This window comes from Amphiura filiformis, chromosome 17, assembly GCF_039555335.1.
Source record: "Amphiura filiformis chromosome 17, Afil_fr2py, whole genome shotgun sequence".
NCBI lineage: Eukaryota > Metazoa > Echinodermata > Ophiuroidea > Amphilepidida > Amphiuridae > Amphiura > Amphiura filiformis.
The window spans coordinates 1,179,158-1,199,597 of NC_092644.1; the positions used below are offsets into that span (position 1 = coordinate 1,179,158).

Genomic DNA, 20,440 nt, shown 5'->3' on the forward strand with positions numbered 1-20,440 from the left:
CTACAAAGATTCACCTAAATAGTGCACATGAGTTCTTTAACTGTTGGGCAAATTTCATGTACAAATAGAGAGTTTCCTCCTCTGAAAATCCCAACAAGAATTAAGGGTCCTGCCCTTATATGCTGATGGGGTTTTTACATAAGGACAATTAGTCTGTGCCTAAAATTCTAATTTTGTCAAGGGAGGCCTTATGTGCCATTAGGTCAATCTTTAAGGTATTAAGTTTGGTCGCTTGACATCTATAACAATGTTGCTGAAATTGTTTTTCATGTGCAAGGTTTTGAAGTTTATCAGTAGGTGGACCTGTTTGACCTATCTCATGATCCTCAGTTACAATGGCACATTGTCGGCAGTTAGATTAACCCCTCAGTCCATCAAGATCCATACGCGGTCAGTGAGCTATTGGTTTTTTTACTGTATTTTTAACCTGTAACCAAGAAATTCGACCAAGACAACCATGATAGTTGCCATTATTTTGGATTGGAGCACTAAGAAAATGAAAGTGACCTTGAGTTTTTATTCAAATTTTGATCTCCAAATAGTCATCAATAGTCGACTAGTCACGAATATCTGGTGCCGACTAGTCAACAATTAAACAAGCTGTAGTCGTGCAACCCTACATATTATTATCCAATTTTCTGGCAAAACTGGCAATTTCTTTTTAAAAAAAACCTTGTATGCTAACAATTGCCAATGCTTTATGCTATTGATTTTGATGCAACGAATAAGTAATCTTTCTATCTTAGTATCTTAAGCAAGTATAAAAAGATAATTTTTATAACAATATCATAAATTGGCAGGTAGTTAGATTGAGTTTGAATGGTTGATCTAAATTTACCATTATATCCAATAAAAAAACACATAAAGCACAGCAGCTCCAGTTTAGATGTGCATTTCAATCCAGTCATTCAGACACAGGGAGCATACCCAGCATTATCAGCATCCGATACACACACACTTGGAATATCACATTTTGATGCCATAAAAAAATACCGCCCAACACTATTTGATACCATAAAATAGGTATCGTCCAACACTAGTTAATACTACATGGATAATCATAATAGCTGCATTTCAGGCACTTATCAAAATTCAGTGAGGAACCAGGGTTGCCAAAACCCACAATTTGGTAACCCAATTGGGTGACTTCTGAAAATTTTCCCGCGACTTTTAAACATTTGCCGTCCCACTGAAACCAATACTTCAGAAAAAACTTGGATGACTTTTCAACAGGGTTTCCTGCGACTTCCGGTTGTGTCCTGAACCATAAACACCGATGGTTAAGAGAAAAATTGGGCAAATTTTCCGACTATTCGACCCGCGATTAATGCTGAACATTTGTGGCAACCCTAGGATCAAACATGTTAATTATAGACACCATTACTTTCCAGTCTCTGCATGGAAGTTTCATTGAAAACTCCCAGCATCTGTTTGCGAACATATTCCGCCAATTTGCCGGCATCTTCAGCGCTGTATCCTTTTGTGAAGACCGGAGGAAGAACTGTGACAACAAATTTACCTGTTGGATAGACGAAATAAAGAAACAATGTTAGCAATTTATATTGCATTTTCCCACATATACATACTGCTAAAGGAAGGTGACCTGATATATTTGCTGGAATGGAATTCATTAAATTTGACGCACAACATAAAATGTTGTCCCATTCAAGCATCCATGCAAAAATAACATGTAAATGTTTCTTGTAAATGGAATTACTGACATTTATACAGCATGATAATCATGATTAAAATAGTCTACAGTGTTTTTAATAATGATATTCATAAATAAATTGATATCACATGAGCGATCCTATTTTCCTCACTAATATATTGAAATTAGAAGTTCCAAATCGGTGTATTTCCGAGGATATCATCAAAAAACTGTTGAATTAGTATGAAATGTGTATACCAAATGGCTGAAGAAGAAAACCCTGTTTATGACACATTTCCGTACTGTCAACAAGGTTTTACGGTATGTCACCAGATCACAAAAATTATTTAGTCAACATAAACTTGTTCAAGGTCAACCTTGGGTGAAAGTTTGTAGTTTAATAATTTTTACACCCTGAAATGTATTCTTTTGTCTATCTTAGGATAGCACATTCGTATTTGTGAAGTGAGTGTGAGGAATACACTGCTTGGTTGATCAACAATCATATCACAACTGATCAATGATAAATGGATTACTTTATCTCAATGAAGGAGTATACATACCTGTACCAAAACGTTTTTCTTTCTTGCTATAAAACTCTGAATAGGAAGAGAACACAACTGGGATAATAGGAACCTGTGGCAAAGAAAAAGGCAAGAATATATTCACAACTGGTATCAAAATGATTTGGTAAATAAAATTTGAGACTGGCATGAGTATTTTGAAAACACACGCATGGTTTCTTGTACCTCCTAAAACACCTATAAATACCTGTGCACTGACAGTAGATAGCAGTCAAGTTAGCTCAATCGATAAGGCGTTCGACTATGGTGCGAGAGGTTGCGAGTTCGAACCCTGGTGGTGCCTAGTAATAGTATGCTCGTGGAAAAATTGAGTTAGCTTGAAATTCCCTTGGACAAGGAACTCACTGCTAATTTGTCTCGTTGTAACCCGTCTAAACTCGGGAGTTGATCCTGGTTGCGATGGTTATTTGTGGAATGTCTAGGGTGTGCGCTCTTGAAGCAGCAAAGTCCCTGATTTGTTGTTTAATGGTTTATGGAATGATGTGGGGCCATAGTGGTCAGCGACAACCTGTAAAGTGTGCTGAGGCTTGTGGATCAACGCTAGGCGTTGTGCCTGTGCGTAGCGCACTATAAATCACTGCGCTTTTTTTTTTTTTTAATGGAAGGCACCTTTCTTCAAGTTGTAAGGCAACAGACCACACTCATAATTTGTTTCTTAAACCTTCTACAATGACCAGGGTCCAACGATTTTTTTTTTGCGAAATCGCGCGACGCGACGTGATATTTTCCTTTCCCAGCAAAATTTGTGTTTTTCTTCCCAATTTAATATGAAATGTAATTTTGTTGAAATATCAGCCTTTTTTGAAACGTCACAGTAATGTCAATCATTTGTTAATCTGTCTCGAACCAGTGTTGCTGAGATTCATGTATTTTCTACCATACTGAATATTTGTTTTTACATGTGTGATGAACTTTGAGGCATATCCATAAAATTAATTCTGTGGGCATATCAGATATAGTTGGAAAGCATCCAAGAGTAAATACTAGTTGGGGATGCATGTATAGTAGGGGTGAAAATAGTGGTTCTGTGACCAAATCACGGGTAATAAGATTTTAAAGTGGTATGGGGAATCAAGTATGCAACCTTGTCAAATAGTGGGACACTCCGGATAGAGGGCACTTTTCAAAATGGCCACCAAAATGACTAAAAATGGTTAAAAACTGCCACAAATTGTGTGATTTAGATATCATAATGCTAAAACCATATATCTTACATGACACGGGTGTATAATTTCATATTTTGACATGTTTTTTGTTCTTCTTCCTGTGTTTTATGTGTAAAAGTTCCGCGCAATCTCTGTGCAATTTGCTGTTTTTTCCGCGCTATCTGCCATTTTTTTTGCGCAATTTGCTTTTTTTTTTCGCGCAAATCATTTGTCCCTGACAATGACCTGTAACATACCTGTGCATTGACAGTTAATTGAAAGGCAACAGGCCACACTAATGGTTTTTATTGTACTTTGTGCCTTAAATGACCTATACATACCTGTGCATTGACTGCTTAATGGAAGGCACCTTTCTTAAAAGGCAACAGGCCACACTCATGGTTTCTTGTACCTTCTGAAATTACCTGTACATACCTGTGCATTGACTGCTAAATGGAAGGCACCTTTCTTAAAAGGCAACAGGCCACACTCATGGTTTCTTGTACCTTCTGAAATGACCTATACATACCTGTGCATTGACTGCTAAATGGAAGGCACCTTTCTTAAAAGGCAACAGGCCACACTCATGGTTTCTTGTACCTTCTGATATGACCTGTACATACCTGTGCATTGACTGCTAAATGGAAGGCACCTTTCTTGAAAGGCAACAGGCCACACTCATGGTTTCTTGTACCTTCTGAAATGACCTATACATACCTGTGCATTGACTGCTAAATGGAAGGCACCTTTCTTAAAAGGCAACAGGCCACACTCATGGTTTCTTGTACCTTCTGAAATTACCTATACATACCTGTGCATTGACTGCTAAATGGAAGGCACCTTTCTTAAAAGGCAACAGGCCACACTCATGGTTTCTTGTACCTTCTGATATGACCTGTACATACCTGTGCATTGACTGCTAAATGGAAGGCACCTTTCTTAAAAGGCAACAGGCCACACTCATGGTTTCTTGTACCTTCTGAAATTACCTATACATACCTGTGCATTGACTGCTAAATGGAAGGCACCTTTCTTAAAAGGCAACAGGCCACACTCATGGTTTCTTGTACCTTCTGATATGACCTGTACATACCTGTGCATTGACTGCTAAATGGAAGGCACCTTTCTTGAAAGGCAACAGGCCACACTCATGGTTTCTTGTACCTTCTGAAATGACCTATACATACCTGTGCATTGACTGCTTAATGGAAGGCACCTTTCTTAAAAGGCAACAGGCCACACTCATGGTTACTTGTACCTTCTGATATGACCTATACATACCTGTGCATTGACTGCTTAATGGAAGGCACCTTTCTTAAAAGGCAACAGACCACACTCATGGTTTCTTGTACCTTCTGAAATGACCTGTACATACCTGTGCATTGACTGCTAAATGGAAGGCACCTTTCTTAAAAGGCAACAAGCCACACTCATGGTTTCTTGTACCTTCTGAAATGACCTGTACATACCTGTGCATTGACTGCTAAATGGAAGGCACCTTTCTTGAAAGGCAACAGGCCACACTCATGGTTTCTTGTACCTTCTGAAATGACCTATACATACCTGTGCATTGACTGCTAAATGGAAGGCACCTTTCTTGAAAGGCAACAAGCCACACTCATGGTTACTTGTACCTTCTGATATGACCTATACATACCTGTGCATTGACTGCTTAATGGAAGGCACCTTTCTTAAAAGGCAACAGACCACACTCATGGTTTCTTGTACCTTCTGAAATGACCTGTACATACCTGTGCATTGACTGCTAAATGGAAGGCACCTTTCTTAAAAGGCAACAGGCCACAATCATGGTTTCTTGTACCTTCTGAAATGACCTATACATACCTGTGCATTGACTGCTAAATGGAAGGCACCTTTCTTAAAAGGCAACAGACCACACTCATGGTTTCTTGTACCTTCTGAAATGACCTGTACATACCTGTGCATTGACTGCTAAATGGAAGGCACCTTTCTTAAAAGGCAACAGGCCACACTCATGGTTTCTTGTACCTACTGAAATGACCTATACATACCTGTGCATTGACTGCTAAATGGAAGGCACCTTTCTTAAAAGGCAACAGGCCACACTCATGGTTTCTTGTACCTTCTGAAATGACATATACATACCTGTGCATTGACAGCTAAATGGAAGGCACCTTTCTTAAAAGGCAACAGACCACACTCATGGTTTCTTGTACCTACTGATATGACCTATACATACCTGTGCATTGACTGCTAAATGGGAGGCCCCTTTCTTAAAAGGCAACAGGCCACACTCATGGTTACTTGTACCTACTGAAATGACCAGTACATACCTGTGCATTGACTGCTAAATGGAAGGCACCTTTCTTAAAAGGCAACAGGCCACACTCATGGTTTCTTGTACCTTCTGAAATGACCTATTACATACCTGTGCATTGACTGCTAAATGGAAGGCACCTTTCTTTAAAGGCAACAAGCCACACTCATGGTTACTTGTACCTTCTGAAATGACCTATTACATACCTGTGCATTGACTGCTAAATGGAAGGCACCTTTCTTAAAAGGCAACAAGCCACACTCATGGTTTCTTGTACCTTCTGAAATGACCTATTACATACCTGTGCATTGACAGCTAAATGGGAGGCCCCTTTCTTAAAAGGCAACAGGCCACACTCATGGTTACTTGTACCTACTGAAATGACCAGTACATACCTGTGCATTGACTGCTAAATGGAAGGCACCTTTCTTAAAAGGCAACAGGCCACACTCATGGTTTCTTGTACCTACTGAAATGACCTATACATACCTGTGCATTGACTGCTAAATGGAAGGCACCTTTCTTAAAAGGCAACAGGCCACACTCATGGTTACTTGTACCTTCTGAAATGACCAGTACATACCTGTGCATTGACTGCTAAATGGAAGGCACCTTTCTTAAAAGGCAACAGGCCACACTCATGGTTTCTTGTACCTACTGAAATGACCTATACATACCTGTGCATTGACTGCTAAATGGAAGGCACCTTTCTTGAAAGGCAACAGGCCACACTCATGGTTTCTTGTACCTTCTGAAATGACCTATACATACCGGTACATTGACTGCTAAATGGAAGGCACCTTTCTTAAAAGGCAACAGGCCACACTCATGGTTTCTTGTACCTTCTGAAATGACCAGTACATACCTGTGCATTGACTGCTAAATGGAAGGCACCTTTCTTGAAAGGCAACAGGCCACAATCATGGTTTCTTGTACCTTCTGAAATGACCTATACATACCTGTGCATTGACTGCTAAATGGAAGGCACCTTTCTTAAAAGGCAACAGGCCACACTCATGGTTTCTTGTACCTTAAATGACCTATACATACCTGTGCATTGACTGCTAAATGGAAGGCACCTTTCTTAAAAGGCAACTGGCCACACTCATGGTTTCTTGTACCTTCTGAAATGACCTGTACATACCTGTGCATTGACTGCTAAATGGAAGGCACCTTTCTTAAGGGGGTACTACACCCCTGTCCAATTTTGTGCCTATTTTTGCATTTTTCTCAAAAATTGTAGCACATTGGTAACAAGTAAGATATGTATATTATAGGGGCAAGGACTACAACTACTGTACTGAAAATTCAGCAACTCAAAGCAAGTAGTTATTGATTTATTGATCAAATATTGGTTTTCCCTCATTTTTGACTGTAACTCCACAACTGTTGGCTGTGCTGAAATAAAATTTCCAGTGCAGTAGTTGTAGTCATTGCCCCTATAATATACATATCTTACTTGTCCCCAATGCGCTATAATTTTTGAGAAAAATGCAAAAATAGGCGCAAAATTGGCCAGGGTGTAGTACCCCCTTAAAAGGCAACAGGCCACACTCATGGTTACTTGTACCTTCTGAAATGACCTGTACATACCTGTGCATTGACTGCTAAATGGAAGGCACCTTTCTTAAAAGGCAACAGGCCACACTCATGGTTTCTTGTACCTTCTGATATGACCTGTACATACCTGTGCATTGACTGCTAAATGGAAGGCACCTTTCTTAAAAGGCAACAGGCCACACTCATGGTTTCTTGTACCTTCTGATATGACCTATACATACCTGTGCATTGACTGCTAAATGGAAGGCACCTTTCTTGAAAGGCAACAGACCACACTCATGGTTACTTGTACCTACTGATATGACATATACATACCTGTGCATAGACAGTTAAATGGAAGGCACCTTTCTTAAAAGGCAACAGGCCACACTCATGGTTACTTGTACCTTCTGAAATGACCAGTACATACCTGTGCATTGACTGCTAAATGGAAGGCACCTTTCTTAAAAGGCAACAGGCCACACTCATGGTTTCTTGTACCTTCTGATATGACCTATACATACCTGTGCATTGACAGCTAAATGGAAGGCACATTTCTTATTAGGCAACAGGCCACACTCATGGTTACTTGTACCTTCTGAAATGACCAGTACATACCTGTGCATTGACTGCTAAATGGAAGGCACCTTTCTTAAAAGGCAACAGGCCACACTCATGGTTTCTTGTACCTACTGAAATGACCTATACATACCTGTGCATTGACTGCTAAATGGAAGGCACCTTTCTTTAAAGGCAACAGGCCACACTCATGGTTACTTGTACCTACTGATATGACATATACATACCTGTGCATTGACTGCTAAATGGAAGGCACCTTTCTTAAAAGGCAACAGGCCACACTCATGGTTACTTGTACCTACTGAAATGACCAGTACATACCTGTGCATTGACTGCTAAATGGAAGGCACCTTTCTTAAAGGCAACAGGCCACACTAAATGGTTTCTTGTACCTTCTGAAATGACATATACATACCTGTGCATTGACTGCTAAATGGAAGGCACCTTTCTTAAAAGGCAACAGGCCACACTCATGGTTACTTGTACCTACTGAAATGACCTATACATACCTGTGCATAGACAGTTAAATGGAAGGCACCTTTCTTAAAAGGCAACAGGCCACACTCATGGTTACTTGTACCTTCTGAAATGACCAGTACATACCTGTGCATTGACTGCTAAATGGAAGGCACCTTTCTTAAAAGGCAACAGACCACACTCATGGCTTCTTGTACCTTCTGAAATGACCTATACATACCTGTGCATTGACTGCTAAATGGAAGGCACCTTTCTTAAAAGGCAACAGACCACACTCATGGCTTCTTGTACCTTCTGAAATGACCTATACATACCTGTGCATTGACTGCTAAATGGAAGGCACCTTTCTTAAAAGGCAACAGGCCACACTCATGGTTTCTTGTACCTTCTGAAATGACCTATACATACCTGTGCATTGACTGCTAAATGGAAGGCACCTTTCTTAAAAGGCAACAGGCCACACTCATGGTTTCTTGTACCTTCTGAAATGACATATACATACCTGTGCATTGACTGCTAAATGGAAGGCACCTTTCTTAAAAGGCAACAGGCCACACTCATGGTTTCTTGTACCTTCTGAAATGACCTATACATACCTGTGCATTGACTGCTAAATGGAAGGCACCTTTCTTAAAAGGCAACAGACCACACTCATGGCTTCTTGTACCTTCTGAAATGACCTATACATACCTGTGCATTGACTGCTAAATGGAAGGCACCTTTCTTAAAAGGCAACAGGCCACACTCGTGGTTTCTTGTACCTTCTGGGAAGATCCAAACTTTTAACTAAAAAATAAATACAAAACAAAAAGTAGAAAAAATGTATCACAATTATTCCAAACAATGCATATTCCTGCAATCAAATAAACAAAGCCAGCTCCAGATATCACACCACTTTTTTTTCATTATCGGCAACTTGGATAAATATTGATTTTCTTCAGAAAGTGATATCGGCGATATTGATATTATTGGATATGGATAGTCTATTTATTGATTATTATCGATATATCAACAATCCATAGGACACACTTACATTTTTATCCTTCATATGTTGTACTGCGTTGTCTATTGTTCCTTGAGATTTCTCTGGGTTTAATCTGTCAATGTATACTGTGCCTGTGATCCATGATGCCCAACCAACAGGTCCGGCTAATCGTAATTCTTTCTTTGCCAGTGGTACACAGCGAGGTGGCCAAACACCCGAGCCATACATACCTGAAGAGAAACAAAAATTGTACAAATATTAAAAAAAAACCCATGTATTGTTCTCCTGTAAAACATATTGCTGCCATGGAATGCTTGCCTGATATGAAACTGATATTCATCTCAAGCTTCCACCATCATCAGTCAAGTGTCTGTTCCCGAGGCATCACATACATCGACATTTTAAAGACAAAACTGAAAACCTTTCTTTTTAATCAATGATTGCCTTTATACGTGTGGCATCTTTTATATCAATTTTTGTATATCATCGCTCCGGTGCAATTTGACATTTCTTATTGTTTCACAGCTGTTCTGTATCAAAAAATGTAATTATTCTGATGTCTTAATATATGCATGCATCTTTAATGCTAGTTATTTGATTATTTTCTATGTTTTGGGGTCCTTTTAATCCTCATTGTTTGTATGCGCAATAGGAAAGTTGGAGCGAGGGTTCCTGCCATTCTGTGATGCATTCTCTTTTTTCTGCGTTGGCACTGCGGTCTGGCGCAATCAGTTGCTCCGATATCTCTGTTTCTTGGAAAATATTTTTGTGTAGTTTTTAAGACTGTATTTTTAAGTAGTAATTTGTAGTTTAAGAGTGTATTTTTCATGGTTTGTAAAGCGCCTTGAGACCCTGTCTGGGTTAAAGGCGCTTAATAAGTGCGGCTTATTATTATTATATACCATTGTGGAAAAATATTTTCACACAAATTGGGATGAAACATAGCTCTGAAATTTCATAAAAATAATGAATCTTCTTTGCAGCCAAAATATACAATCTTATTTGAACTTGACATTCTCACATTTGTCACTTTGCAATACAAGTATCTGTAACAAGTTGTGTAATTTCATGGTCTAGTCGAGTCATATCATGGTCTATAGAAAAATTATTTAATTTGTGTACATCGTGGAACATTCAACTATGCTTGTTACTCCGCGACTAATCATGTTAATACATGAGTGTACAACGCTACTCTACGCGTCCATATGCGAGGTTATCTGCGTACAACAGCTTACTACACAGTACTCACAGCCACGCAAAGAGTATGTTCCACGATGTACACAAATTAAATAATTTTTCTATAGTTTTATTTCATGGTCTAGTTGAGTCATTGCAAGCGATTGTATTATCTCAATGGGGCAAATTGTAAAAACAAATTGAGTCCGAGTCGAGTCTAGTCGAGCCGAGTCATTTCATTTTTGAAAAGTCGGGTCTTGAGTCAAGCCCGGGAGTCAAGACCCTTTACAAGTCTGATCTGGGCTGGTTACCCATCTGAACTCACCAATTAAATCTAATGCTGATTGGTGATTACACACAATAACACATGGTTCATTGTAATTGAGGTTCTCTGCTCCTCGCACTTCTGGTTTTATCCCAAAAAGTTTTGAGTTGAAGCTTATAAACCAGCACAGAAACCTGAAACAGACAAAACAAACTTGGTTAAATGGAGAGAATTTCTGTACAAGTAATACATCTATATATATATACTTCCTCTTTACATATGCTTATCGGATTATATTGGGTCCACAACTATGTTGGATGATGAAATTTAGATCCTCTTTAATCAGATTCAGAATTATGCAGTACCTTAGGCCTACATGTACATGCATTGCACAATGTACTCTGCAATGAACCATGGTAATAATTATCTTAATATTGCACATGAAATTGGTTCAATGCTATTATTATAATATATAAAACTTGACTCATCCAATATAACTTGGAATTTAGAGAAAATTTGCAGTAAAATCAAATTTTGATGCAGATTTACTGTAGCTTTCACTTCAGCTAGCGGTCATTAACAGTCACATAGTTCATATGTCTAACACTCCATGGGAAACTGAGCACATGGATGAGTCTCATGTGTAAAAAATGTATCACCAAATTTTGACAACTTGTTATTTTAGTAAAAAAACATGTAATTAAGTTGATCTGTAGTGACGAATTTTTATGCAAGGTTTCCGAATTTTGCACTTTTTTGGACTTAATTTTTGGGCCTTGGATGCAAAATTCGGAAACCTCGCACAAAAAATCATCACTACAAATCAACTTTATTACATGTTTTGTGACTTAAATAACAAGTTGTCAAAATTTGGTGATACATTTTTTTGGTCAAATTTGTTCATAATTTTTCTTCCATGACTGCCATCTTGGATTTGTACAAAGAAATAAAAGGCAATTTCACAAGACCAGATCTCCGAATGCATTTATGAAAACCCGTATTTATCAATGATTTCTTCTTGTAAGTATTTGTATAAATCATGTAATCCATTTTCAAGGGTTACTGAAAAGGTGTTTTTTGAAAATACTAAATTTGAAACTGGAAATTATTAAATTTTGTGCCATTTTATTTGGTGTCCATAATCTATCCAATAGATTCAAAACACGCATGCATATAAAATTGGCCATAACTTCAGAATCATTTATCCTATTGAGGTCATTTAAAGGCTGAAATGCTCCATTTAATGAGCTCTTTAATATAAGGTATGATTCTGCAATACAGGAGGTTATCCCTATTATTATTAACAATATTTAAAACAGACGCAAACCCTCCGATTTTGGAGCTTTTGCGGCGTCCGCAGAAACTCCGATTTTGGGAGTTTTTGTGCAGCATCCGCAAAAACTCTGAATTTGGAGTAGTAAACATTAATAACAATATTTAAAACGGATACAAAGCCTCCGATTTTGGAGTTTTTGCGGTGTCCGCAGAAACTCTGATTTTGGAGTTTTTGCGTAGCATCCGCAAACACTCCGAAATTGGAGGTTTTGTGGTGGGCGCAGAACCTCCGAAATTGGAGTAACTTCATATGCATTTTGCCACTAAGACTAACTAAGTATTGGTCATGAGTAAGACCAAGCATGACAGGAAAATGCTTAAAATTGAGATGTTTTGCTTAGGCCCTTCACACTAAGTTATAGTTTCCTGTTTACCGCCCGCGTCCAAAATTGAAAATCTCAAAATAATTAATTATTTTATTTTTATTTCTAATTTTCTCCTTTAAAATAACTTTCAAAGTACTTCTACTTGCCATTTTCTGACTTTAATAATATCAACAATAATGATGAATGAACAAAGAGTACAACTCCACCTTCACTTATTTATAATCAAATATTGTTGTGAAATAATTAAATGCCCGCTCTAGTCAAAACGAGTCAATAGTTGCTTGTAATAGTTCAAACTAAATAAAGAAAATAAAAGATAATTAATAATTAAATAATTAAAAGTCACCTGACACCTCGTCCCTTTTTCAAAATCTTTAACAGGAAACTAATAATCAAGTGCGAAGGGCCTTAACTGCAACTTGCAAAATTTTGTGAAAGACAGGAAAACAAATTTCTGCTCTCATTTGTTTATGTTATACCTTATGATAATTTTATATATTAGAAGTCAAATTTGAAGTTACAATTTACATGATAAATATATTTAACTACATGTACATGTATAGTATATTTATGACAACGCCAACGTGACGGTGATCTAACGAAAAACAATAGCTTCGGAATCCGCGGAAGTTCGGAGTCTAGCCATATGAGCCACAAATGCGTACTGTGTAGGTTCAAAGCTGGAGTTCTCAAGTAAGTTTCAGGCTACCATACTCAATCATGTCAATTCAACTTCCAAGTTCAGGTTAAGATTTAGAATTAGAAGGTCAGGAAGCTTAAAATTAAAATTTGCCTTCAATTTTGAGTTTGGCTAAATGAAAGCTAAAACATGTCTTCAATTGTGTTAAAACGGGTGTAACTATAGACAATTAATGGAACACAGTTCGGTTCCATAAATACAGGGAATACAAAGCATTATTTGAAAATGGGAATCTGAAAAAGGAGCCGAATTCGGCACCTTTCACAACAACTTACTTTGCATTTTCCGGATCTTTCCACCTCGGGAGTGCCAGTAGAAAAACGATGAATGCTTGGGTCATCACAATAATATAGTAAAAAGTCACCTTTGCATAATACTTAAAAGTGCTACTCAATTCATAGAGCAGTGGAAGCACAATCAGTACTGTTATGATCAGAATCTGAACGAAATCCAGATCCATTTTGGCTGCAGATCGACAAACTGATACGTGTAACATCGACCCCGGGACTAATTAGTAAACATGACAAAATGCACAGCTTGACATTGTGTGAACTACAAAACTGCGCTTGAAGTATGAGATTATTTTAACCTGTGAACTTTTGCAACGACAGCAGATGCCGGATCTGATACCTCAATTCGGCTGATAAAATGATCCAAATAATAAATATAAAAAAGCAAAAATAGAATTATTCAAAATGCAGTGTTTTCCCCCCGCAAACTGTAATTGAGAGCATTTGGTCAGATATTATAATTTGGCACAGGGACATGCCTCCGGGATATCATCAACTTTTGACAAAAAGCTACAAAATGATTTAAAGGAGGATTTCGTGATCCTAGCATCCTCTTTTTATGACATTTTTCAGTACATATCCACGAAAAAAGCCTATTCCCAAAATTTCAGTTGATTCCGATTTTGCGTTTGCGAGTTATGAATGATTAGGACAAGGCGGTAAAGGAAGCACCTAGTCGCACTTGTTCTCGTTGGATTATAATCTCCTAATCGATCCTGACGATGTTGCACCTCCTCATGTGCACTGACGATGTGCTATGACATTATGTATGAGTATCAAAAGTTAAAAATTAGAGGTCACCTAAAGGACATTTCCCCGTGATGATTCCTAAAATTATTAACGGAAAAGTGAAAAATTATTGGGCCTATATTTATTGATTTATTTTATTTTATTTGATGATTCATTAAATTATTAATGAAAATAATAATCATAAGAAATAATAATGAGAAAAATTATTGGGCCTATTTATTTATTTATTTATTTATTTATTCATTTATAAATTTATTTATTTATTTGATGACTCTGTAAATTATTATGAAAATAATAATATTAATAATAAGAAATATTAAAGAGAAAAATTATCGGGCCTATATTTATTTATTTATTTATTTAATTATCTAATTATTTATTTATTTAATTATTTATTTATTTGATAATTAATAAGAAGAAACATAAGGCCTATAGGCCCTATTTATTTATTATTATTATTAATACATTATTATTATTATTATTATACATTATTATTATTATTATTATTATTATTGTTATTATTATTATTATTATTATTTATACTTCATTACATCTTCTCTGATAAATATACAGCCTTTATAGTCAGGTCTATTGATTAGCTGTCGAGCAGGCAATCCATACATCGATATCACAAGTGATTGGGAAGTTATAATCCCTCTTGTCTCAGCGAGAACAAGTGCGACTAGGTGCTTCCTTTACCGCCTTGTTGATTAGGCCGTGTAAAATTAATATTTTGGTTCTCGTCCCTCCCTCCTCAATTTCTGGGATTTGTCAGATTTTTTTTTTTTTTTTTAAGATTTTTCAATTTTTTTAGACTTCGGAATGATTTATGAAATCTTCATACATATAAATAAGTTTATTAGAGAACAAGCATCACTTCCAAGTCTTTTTGTGGTACTCTAGGGGGTTTATCCCTCAGAATCTCACATTTGAAAAAAAAAAAAAAAAAAGGGCCTCATCGTTTCCTCGAGCACTGTTGGAGAAGACCGAAAACTACTGACAATGCTAATTTTACATTGAAAAAAAAAAAAAAAAAAAAAAACACCTCCTCCTCATCAATTCATGAAAATCCTCTGGACGAGAACCAAAACATTATCTTTGCAAAACGAATTAATCTGCAAGAAATATTTTGTACACTTATATAAACATTATGTAGCCAGAGGTTTCCAGTGATATAAAAATCTCAACTTTTTTTGAGAAAAGTGGGGGGATGAGGCTGTGGATCACGAAATGCCCCTTTAAAAAAGAAGAAATAGGCCTATATTCGCAAGTTCATTTATTGTTTAAATTGGAATATATAGGCCTATTTGAGGTTTAAGTTTAATTCTTGGTTTCTCTACCAATTAAAAAAAATGTTGTTAGATAAAAACAAAGGCGCTTATGGGCCGTGACATGAACTGTCTGCTTGCGACTGCTCAATTTTTGGGTTTTGCGCCCTCAATATTGTGTGCTCGTTTATTGTTCATGCTGTTGGGCTTATACAGGGTGTATCAAGTACAAAAAAGTCCACGGTTTGTGAATTATAATAATTATGATAAAGTGTGTCAAAAAGTCTTAAATGGGTCGGGTGTCGAAAAGTTGTCCTTCTTGAGATGGGGACAAGATCCACAGGGGCTAACATCAATGATGCTCTAATTTTGATTTTTAAAAATGGTCTGAAATTGGTGATATCCTCCATCCTTATCTCAATTGACAATTCTAATGAAGATAGTTATAGCGACTTGATACCTAGGTAAATGTTCAGGGATATTATTATACTGGTATGTCATTATCAATAAAACTCAATGGAAATGACTTATAATTTAGCTGTGGTATCTAGGTAGGGCCTATAGGTAACAAGTCATATTCTATGTGGTCCAAGCTATTCTGTATTTGGAAAGAAAAATTTGAGACCGTTTTCATCAAAATTGGAGCATAATTCTAGTTTTAACCCCTATTCCCTGTTCCCTTTTTAAGATTGGACCTTTTTGCTCATAACTTCACAATGATAAGTCATAGATAGACCTATGTAAAAGTTGCATTTTCTGAATCCTAACAGGGGAGTGTTCAATTCATAAATAGGCCTATTTTGGTGGGGGCTGGACAACTGACATTTTTTAGTGTCTAAACTTTTTTGCCCCTTCCACCTTACAAACAGTAAAACTTTTTGACCCCCGTAACAAGGTGAAAAACTCCCCCTCCCCCTTACTATTAACAACATGAATTTCTTATCTTTCCTCTACACTAATTTATCTTGTATGCAGAAGGTATGGCCTTCCCTACAGTAGTGTGTGGAAAATGTGTCACATTTTAAAGATGTTTACCTGATAGAGCTGAGTTGAATACCCGGGGTTGAATATAAGATGCCACACTCATTTATGTAAATTAGGTTGTGTGGGGCGGGGTGTGGGGTTTGTCAGTTCTATACATGAAAATTGAAACAAACACTACTTTTCAAGTCAAGATCATAGGCCTATAAAAGAACTCACATATCCTATATCATGTTTATTACCTAGGTGGGTTTACACCCACCTAGGTATTCTTTTTTAGTCCATTCCTTCCGCTGGCAACAGAGACTCAGAGAGGGTTAAAGTATGAAACCCAAGTTGATGTCATGGAAAATTGTTTTGCCTTTGTTTACTAGAGGCTGTTCCTCTGTGGTAATAGTGTGTGTTAGAACCTGTGAGGGTTAATATTGTGGGCAGTCTCCGTGGGACTTGCAAAGAAAGTTTAGTAAAACCATAAATAACTGATGGCACCTCTGGGATAGCTGCTATGAGGAAAGTGGAATTTGTTTTTGTAATTCTTTAACATGTCTAACATCTGATGTTTGTTTGCAGCAGCTATTATCATGATGATGCTCAAATTGTTGAGCCGATTCAAGTGATTTAATGCTTGTGGGTGACAGTTTGGAATTATGTGCTGTGGTCCAGCTTTCTGAAAATAAGGACAAAATAACTTGTTGCAAGTATTTGTTCTTTGCTGTAGCTACTTCAATAGCTTTTCAGTCAGTGCCCCAAACATTTGTAGATTGGTTTTTGATTTGGTTTCTAAAATTTAAAGATGTCTTTTCCAAAATTGCACATATTTGCTAACAAATCGCGGCTTTGCAGCAATTGCAGGCATACTTGTAGTATGTCTTTTTGAATTTGTACTCATTTTGTGGGACAGGGACAAATAGCATAATTTTGAGGTTTACTAAATACTTGCTAGCCCAGCCAGGGTACAATGACATGAACGATCTAGACCCAGGGTCTTTGATGTGAAAATAATGGCATATCCAGTGGAGTAGTTTTCACTTGGAAAATGTGTTTATACCTCTATATCACTGAATCATGAAAAAAAATAATAATACAAATTCATGTAGGCCTATACAAAATGTCCCAATTGAAAAATCGTGTACAGATAGGCCTAATACTGATATCAGAGACATGGCACACTAATTACCTAGGTGGGTTTACACAAACCTAGGTATTAGAATCAGTCGTGTTGTACTTCCGCTGGCAACAGAGACTCACCTATCATGGCCCAGTTCTTGAACCCCAATATATTTGTATATTCATTGAATAACCTTTGACAAATTTGGGTACAAAAAAACTCATACTCTGTAACAAATTCAAAATGCTATGTCACTTGCACATATAATCATGGAAGTATACTATATAGTGAGCATGGTCAGAACAGAGATCAAAAGTAGAATCAGACTTGCAGCTGGAAGTTGATTCCCAATTGGTAATAAAACCACCCCTTGCTGCAACCCAGTCACAACTCTAATTTCACTGACCTCCAAGCAGGTGATGTCAGCCACTTACTCCGATTTCACCATTCAGAAGTTCACTGGCGGTTGTCATGGTTGTTGTGGATATTATAATAATGTGCAGATGATGAGCATTGATCATGTTGATTACCTAGCTGGGGGATTTACAACCCCCCCACCGAGCTAGGTACTGTTTTGCTATTCGATCTTTCTTTTATCTGGGGGTTTACAACCCCCGAGCTAGGTACTGTTTTGCTATCCAATCTTTCTTTTTTCTTCTTCTTTCTGACAATAACTTCAAATTGCTTCTCCTCCTACATGTAATTGAGGTCAAAGGTCATTAAGAGGGCATTTCCGGTATTTAACCAAATACCTTCAAACTGCTTCTTCTGTCACATATTATATATAGTACAATGATGTCATTTGCATGCATCGGCTATACCACACGCCTATAACTTGCATACAGAATTGGGGTCAAAGGTCATTAAGGGGTAAAATCTTACAATTGTATTATCTGGATATCTGTAAGGGGTATGGGGCTCAAAGTCGGTGACGACAAATCTCATGACCAGGGGAACGTTTTGCAGGGGTCAGGGCAAAGGTCATGCAGATGTGAAATTTTAGAAATGCATTTCCTGTACATCTGTAAGGAGTACGGCGCTCAAACTTGGTGACAACAAACTTAATGATCAGGGGAACATTTTGGGTCAAAGGTTATCTGGGGTTAAATCTTAGAATTCACTTTCTGGATACCTGCAAGGGGTATGGGGCTCAAATTCAGTGACAACAAATCTCATGATCAGGGGAACATTTTGCAGGGGTCAGGTCAAAGGTCGTATAGAGGTCAAATCTTAAAATGTCTTTTCTGGACATCTGTAAGGGGTACGGGACTCAAACTCGGTGACAACAAACTTGATGACCACGGAAACATTTTTGAACATTTTGCAGGGGTCAGGTCAAAGGTCATCTGGGGTCAAATTTTAAAATTGCATTTTCTGGACATCCGTAAGGAGAAAGGGACTCAAACTCGGCGACAACAAACAACATGACCAGGGGAAAATTTTTGGAAAATTTTGCAGGGGTCAGATACCTCCACAACACCAACACGCCCCACCTAGGTTTGTGGTCTATGACCATCATTTGCCTCTAGTGGAGTTTGGTAATGCTTTCAATTTAATAATCATAAAAATCTGCCCAAATGGTTTTCTTGGTTATATTACCAGACCTGCCAACCTACTGAAGTCAGAAAGAGGGACATTGAAGCCAAAACCTTATACATGTACACACACCAGGTACTGACAAATTCAAAGAGGTGTGCAATACTTTCAAAATTCAGGGATGGTTTTGCAGGTCTAAATTTATCTTGGGGGACACTCCCACATGGTGGAGGTAACGCGCGCGTAGGACAATGAAAAAAAACCTCCCAAACTGGCAAACCCAACCTAACTCACCCTGTCATCGGACTAGCTGTGCAATATGTATAGGATAATGGCCGCGGATTAGAACGTGAGTGGGTAAGATTGGCTGAGCCGCGGAGCGGCGAAGCCATTCTTACCCACTCACGTTCTAATCCGCGGCCATTAACCGACTTAATACACACCTATGACGTCGCGCTATTGTTTTACCGCTCCATTATTTTTCACGAATGGAGTGTTATTGAAATAAGTTGCTCTTTACAAATTGATCAATTACTCATTGATGCCGGACAATACACTAATATAATGATCGTACTAAATTTTAGGTGCGAGTGCAAAAATAGTCCGACTCAGCTTTATGTAAAATTTCTATAGAAATACCCATCATATCACGATCCAGGTGTTTAGTTCAAATCATCCGTAACCACCTTCTTGAATTATAAAGATTTAAAATGTTTGTTACACTAATTGAATAAACGTAGATTCGTAAAATCATTAAAGTGATTAGACCATCAATAGTTCTTTATGCCCACTTCTAATGTATTAACTGTTGAAGTAGTTGCGTCATGTTGCGTTTAGGTATCTATTTTGCATAATAAGGAAAATTGGCAAAAAGGTCATATAGCATGTATAGGCTCATATGAAATGGTCATTACAGTTGTCAACCTCAAGAAAACTACACCTATCGCTATACCTGAGCAATGATACTCTTCTCTGTGAATCGAGTTTACGATTTTGGAACAACCATGCAATTATGGACACTCTTGTTTATCTTGGATAATTTTGTGATGGAATCATTCCGAGGATATATATCGTTGATTCGCAGCAGAAGGACCAAAATCAGGTACGAAAAGGTACGAAAATTTTAAATGTACTACAACACATTTTACCTAGGCCTATTATTGTCCTTGAACTTTGTCGGCAAAAAACAAAACAAACTTCGCCGCCTTCGACGCGAAATAAAAGCCACCTCAACTTCCAGTCCCCTTCCGAAATCAAATGGAGCGTCCCTAACATTGTAATATTTAATTACCGTAAAATGGGGTAACTTCGGTAAGCGGGGTAACTTTGGTCGTTCAAATATATTTTTTAAATGGTCATATTTCCGTACAGCAATATTGTTTTTAGTCATATTTGGTCTCAATTTGTTAAGAAATATATTTGGAAGAAGTCGCTCATGTCCAATTT

The 20,440-nt window shown here is 37.5% G+C and overlaps 1 protein-coding gene across 1 annotated transcript; it reads right to left on the minus strand.

The window, feature by feature from the left end:
* Positions 1–745: 745 nt before the first annotated feature.
* On the minus strand, positions 746–13,543 carry LOC140136778 (1-acyl-sn-glycerol-3-phosphate acyltransferase alpha-like). Its single transcript, XM_072158368.1, has 6 exons — positions 13,337–13,543; positions 10,761–10,894; positions 9,308–9,489; positions 8,965–9,060; positions 2,215–2,287; positions 746–1,519 (listed from the first exon to the last, which is right to left on the minus strand). Exons 1-6 carry the CDS (start codon positions 13,519–13,521, stop codon positions 1,365–1,367), a joined length of 825 nt encoding a protein of 274 aa, XP_072014469.1. The 5' UTR covers positions 13,522–13,543; the 3' UTR covers positions 746–1,364.
* Between the last annotated feature and the right edge of the window lie 6,897 nt (positions 13,544–20,440).

What these genes read in the sequence shown, in the direction of transcription:
- LOC140136778 (XM_072158368.1), bottom strand. Translation starts at nt 13,521, where the DNA reads ATGGATCTGGATTTCGTTCAGATTCTGATCATAACAGTACTGATTGTG. An exon ending in ATTTAGCAGTCAATGCACAG is followed by an intron (nt 2,288 to 8,964) that starts GTATGTATAGGT and finishes TCTTTGCCACAG; the next exon opens with GTTCCTATTATCCCAGTTGT. An exon ending in AGAAAAACGTTTTGGTACAG is followed by an intron (nt 1,520 to 2,214) that starts GTATGTATACTC and finishes TCTATCCAACAG; the next exon opens with GTAAATTTGTTGTCACAGTT.